The sequence below is a fragment of the Triticum dicoccoides genome, chromosome 2A, assembly GCF_002162155.2.
Source record: "Triticum dicoccoides isolate Atlit2015 ecotype Zavitan chromosome 2A, WEW_v2.0, whole genome shotgun sequence".
In the NCBI taxonomy this organism is placed as follows: domain Eukaryota; kingdom Viridiplantae; phylum Streptophyta; class Magnoliopsida; order Poales; family Poaceae; genus Triticum; species Triticum dicoccoides.
The window spans coordinates 380,756,740-380,762,089 of NC_041382.1; the positions used below are offsets into that span (position 1 = coordinate 380,756,740).

General features: G+C 46.2%; 1 protein-coding gene across 1 annotated transcript in view; it reads left to right on the forward strand.

The window, feature by feature from the left end:
* The first annotated feature begins 418 nt into the window (after window positions 1–418).
* Window positions 419–5,350, forward strand: part of LOC119354622 (ultraviolet-B receptor UVR8-like) — an 11,063-nt gene continuing 6,131 nt past the window's right edge. The window contains exons 1-5 of the mRNA XM_037621345.1: window positions 419–1,256; window positions 2,637–2,846; window positions 2,930–3,040; window positions 4,561–4,929; window positions 5,018–5,125. Of these exons, the coding sequence (XP_037477242.1) occupies window positions 945–1,256; window positions 2,637–2,846; window positions 2,930–3,040; window positions 4,561–4,929; window positions 5,018–5,125 (1,110 nt within the window). The 5' untranslated portion in view covers window positions 419–944. The remainder of the gene's footprint in view (window positions 1,257–2,636; window positions 2,847–2,929; window positions 3,041–4,560; window positions 4,930–5,017; window positions 5,126–5,350) is intronic.

The window sequence follows — 5,350 nt, forward strand, 5'->3', positions numbered from 1 at the left end:
TGATCGACGACATCAAACAAAAGCATGGAGCAAGTTATGGTGCAATCATACATGAAATCATAGATCATGCCATTAGTTTCAATACTTGTATTTTTGTTCATGAATTTAGGAGTTCGAACTTCGAGGCTCACAGTCTTACGAAGCACGCATTGCAGTTAGGGCTTGGCCGTCATGTCTGGTTAGACCATTCAGCGAACTTCCATTCGTCTTTATAAACATTATGACGGTTTAAATAAAAAGCTTCGTGGAGTGTCAAAAAAATCTGAGGCGATAGTGGCGGCCACGCCGAGGCCGAGCCACGTCGTCCTCCGCGCACCCACCGAACCGATCAACGAACATTCTTTCCTTCCCACTGACACCGCATCGCTCCCTGGAAACACTCACTGACATGTTGCCCTAGCCACGATCGGCCCTACTGCGCAGGCGCAGCGAGGCTTCACGGCATTCTATTCTCTCTCTCTCTTCCCCTTCCTTGCTTTCCTCTGCTTCCTGTCGGTTCGTGTTCGTCCATATCCTTTTTGCGTGCGTACAAATATATACTGGCCAAATTTCTCGGAAAGGAGCCCCTTCCCTTCCCCGCTTCAATTCCCACCTCCGACCAACCGATTCTTATCCAGTTTCTGCTTCTGCCGATTCGATTCAATTCAATTCGGCCCTTCCTTGCCCGATTGGATTTGGATTCGATCCGCTGTTGCTGGTTCGAGCTTCCAGCGGGGGACCTGGAATCTGGTGGATCTGATTTGGTTTCTCCGCTCCGCTTCACCGGCCCGCAGCAAATCGGTCGCTACTCCGCGGATTAGCCTCTCTTAGTTTTCCTTCTGCTTTCCTACCATTTCGATACGCTCGTCCGGATCTTTGGATGATTCCAATCGATTTCGCACCAAAACCGCCGATTTTTCACCCCAAGGACAGCGATTCCTCCTCGTAGCTGTGGCGGTGGATCCATGGCTGGGGAGAAGTCGCCTCGCGCTTTCTCCATGGAAGAGTTACCGGGCCACCTCATCGGGGAGGTACTGAGCTCCGGCAGGCTCGCCGCTGGTGACCTCGCCAGGCTTGAGGGTACCTGCCGCGCCCTCCGTCCTCTCGCTGAGCAAGCCGCCTCGCGGTTATGCGCAGCGCGCATGGCCTGCTCCGTCATTGGGCCTGCGGCTCGTGGGGAGCTCCTCGCAAGATGTGGCGGTAGCTGGAAGAAGGTGCTGAGGTTCCTGCAGTCAGTGGAGCAATCCTTCGACACCGTACATACCTCGTCCGGCAACGTGAGGACCCTTTCTCTCATTTACTACTGATATAACATAGGGAAAATGCAACCTTTTTGGTGGGTAGAGATGTTGGTCGTAATGATTGGGTTCACTGGGTTTACATTTACACATATGGGAATTGGGATAAATTAGAGATACATTCGGTCATGCATGGCTCAAGGTATTCTGAGTAACCAAAGTAGGAAAAGAGCACACACCCACATTTGGCTTAAAGTGGGACGCATCATATTCATCATAAGACAGTGAACAGTAAAAACTAATTCATGATGAGAAACTTAGTAACCTTTCTGTCGTATGCACTCCTATGACATATAATGCTACCATGGACATGACATGAAATCAGATGCAATCATTTCGAAATGATTTATTATGATGGCCTCTTGGTAAATTCTGTTGCCAATTCGTTCTACTCCCTCTGTTCCAAAATAGATGATTCAACTTTATACTAACTTTAATACAAAGTTGGGTCATCTATTTTGGAACGGAGGGAGTATGTTTTAAGGTTTCTTACATTTTAAGCATGCATGTGCAACACACGTATAACTCTAGGAAAAAATTGAGCCATCCATCTTGCATCAAGAGAACCCTTGTACTTTGGACAACACACATCTAATAGTTTACTCGTGCCATTCTCCAACCCTGTCACGCTCTATTTCCAAGCATATTTTCTTCCATTTCATATCAAACAAACATTTTGAGAAACATTGTGATATGGTTGTTCACTCCAGCCAGTGACATGACATGGGTCGACTTTGCTCTTCCCTAGCATATACTAATAAGCATTGTAATCGTTTATAGGGTTTTCCCATGTATGAACTCACAAATAATCAGCCAGAGCCCATGTCCACTTGAAAGCTAACCACAACCCTCCTGTGGGCACTTGAAAGGTGTATCCACGTTTGGAATGCTCTGGTGGCAAACATCTCAAGATACTCATGGAAAGAAGTTTGGCTTTTTCCTTGACCTGACCATATCCCACAAGTATCCAGAATGTTTGCCACATGACTGACCATGCGCATGTTCTTGTGGACAAGACTGTTCGGGCTTTTTGTTGAATTTCATGCGTATTAGGTTGTTTTGGAGGGGGGCAGAAGTGTTCTTCTGGGCTTGCTACTTTTACGTAGAAAAATGTAGCCTTCTTCCTTGCGGAGTTAATAATATGTTGAACTTGTTGTGATTGACACTTTTTGGTATGTTTGCCAATAAGTAAATGAATTAGCTAGGAAGTTATTTCTTTTTTGTCTACAACTTGTTTTGTTATTTTTTATTGGCAATGGCTTCTTTAGTATGGCACTGAAATGGTTGTAATTTTCTGATATTAGAAAATCATGTCCAAATTGGCTTCTTATCTATGTGAACATGTTGTATTGTTTCCAGATGCAAGTAGCGACAGGGAGATATCACACGCTCTTAGTCCATGACTCTTCGGTCTATTCTTGTGGGTCCAGTTTGTGTGGTGTGCTAGGACATGGTCCTGATACTACACAGTGTGTGGCATTCAGTCGGGTTTCCTTCCCGTCGCTTGCCCGTGTTGTTAATATATCCGCCTTTCACAACCATGCTGCTTTCGTTACAGAGTCCGGGGAGGTAACTGCATGGACACTACATATTTCTTAATGATATAATTTTGTTACTTTTGACTTTCTGTTTAAAGTTAATTCTCTAAGCAGGTGTTCACCTGTGGAGATAATTCATCAGCTTGCTGCGGTCATGGGGATGTGGGGCGAACTATATTTCGGCCAACCCAAATACTAGCCCTTAAAGGAATTTCCTGCAAGCAGGTAAATCTTGTTATGTTGGTCAGCCCGTCAAATGTGGAGTCTTATCACTTAATTAGAGCCCTAGTTGATTAAGCAACTTTGTTAGGAAAGAGTCCGTGTAAAGATCATATTAGAGTTTGAATAGATTTGCCAGCTTGTTGGTCAAGTATCATCTACCATATAAAGGGGCGACTCAATGAAGGGGAGAAGAATATTGTTGTTTACTTTTCAGTAATTAGGGTTATGTCTAGTAGGTCCTTTCAATTTGGTATCAGATCTATCTGCAATGGCAGGCGAAGAAATCTAGATCGAGGTTGTGGAGCAGATGAAGATCATCAGGAAGCAATTGGAGACCTTCACACGGCAATGAGTGAGGACCAGGCGCCCCTCGCTGCGCTGGTGCAGCACGTGATGACGCTCGAGCAACAGTCGCCGGCCCTGCCCCCGCTACCAGATTCCGCGGCTGCAGCAGCCGCCCGCGCCGCCGCCTCCGTGTCCTTGGTTCTCCTCCCCAGCAACGACGCGCTCCTGGTGCTTCCCCTCACCAACAGCACCTCTGCCCCCCCTCGCAGCTGCCCCCTAATATCAAATCCCATCCTATTTCCCTCCCAATTTTGCCGCCCACCTACCAGTAGCAGCCCTACCATGAACAGCTTTACAGCAGCAGCTGCCGCAGAGCGCCGCTGCCTTCCCGTCTCCACCTGCCAACCAATTTCATACACTGTTATGGCCACGCCCCCCTCCACAATCCATCCATGGGTCCCGCCCATCACCTCTCGTCCGCTCCTGCCTAACCATCACGCAGGCTCAGGTTCTGGTTCCAGCGTGCCCGCCTTCCACAAGCTTGACATCCCAGCATATGATGGCTCAGTTGATCCTCCTGGTTGGCTCAATAGGTGCGAGCAGTTTTTTCATGGACAGCGCAAGGAAGATGACGACAAGGTCTGGACTGCAGCCTACCACCTCAGCAGTGACGGTCAATTCGGGTACTTGCAGCTCGAGCGTGATTTCGGCATGCCAACATGTTCAGTTAGGGCTGTCACTTCGTGCAAATCCCTTGGGCGAGTTTGCGCGTCTGCCATTCACTTCCTTGTTCGTAGACTACTCCAGCAGATTTCTAGTGCTCATGTGTCACAACAATGAGCCCTTGACAACCTACGGCTTCTTCGATGCCGCAGAAGATTGATGTTCCTCTTCTAGTTCTTACTTCTTAGTCATGCGCCATCAACATGTCTGCAGGATCTTGAAAATCAGCTTCACATGTATATATCCCTTTTGGTTTGCTAAACCACCTGATCCCTGTCTTTCACCCTTGGTACTAACTCTGATTTCAGTTACATGTTAAATCAACATGTTGGTTGTCATATGTGGGATTTGTGTAATTTTTGTTACTGATTATTATTTCCATGTGCATGTGCTATTTTCAAATTGTTCCATTGATTTATCAAATTGCTTAGCTCTTGTTCCAAGTGCTCAATTTCAGTTCCCCTTTTCTTTGTGATGCACAGCCCTAGTTTCATGTTATCTTGTTGTTTTCACAGGTTGCTACTGGTCTAAGTTTCACTGTGATACTTACGAGGAAGGGGCTAGTGTATACATGTGGAAGTAACACACATGGCCAGCTTGGTCATGGTGACACTACAGACAGGGCTGCTCCAAAGATTGTTGAATTATTCAAAGGTCCCAGTCCAGTGGTGCAGGTTGCAGCTGGTGCAAGCTATACATTTGCTGTGACTGATGATGGGACAGTTTATTCTTTTGGGTCTTGTACTAACTTCTGTCTTGGACATGGGGATCAGCACAATGAACTTCTTCCACGTGCAATCCAATCATTTAAGAGGAGGAACATTCTTGTTGTCCGTGTATCCGCTGGAGATGAGCATGCTGTAGCTCTTGATGCGCTGGGATATGTGAGTATATTGTTCAATGGACTTTCAACTATGTTTTTTGACTTCTATACACTCCAGACAGAAGTAAAAGTCGGATTTTTCTCTCCAGGTCTATACATGGGGTAGAGGCTACTGTGGAGCATTAGGTCATGGTGATGAAAATGATAAAACTAGCCCAGAATTGATTGCCGGCCTGAAGGGTCAAGTTGGTGTACAGGTCCGTTGAATTTGTTTACACAACACTTTCCTCCTGACTTCACTAAAGCATAGAAGAATATATTTTTTGTACTTGATTTGATCAAATTATCTAGCTGGGAAAAAGTAGTGTTATGCATTTTTCTGGAGGTCCAAAGCGATATCGGACTGAGGTTGCCTGTTGCAACTACTTAACTCATCCCACGTGTTAAAAAAGGAAGAGCTATGCAGGAAATACCTGGCCTGG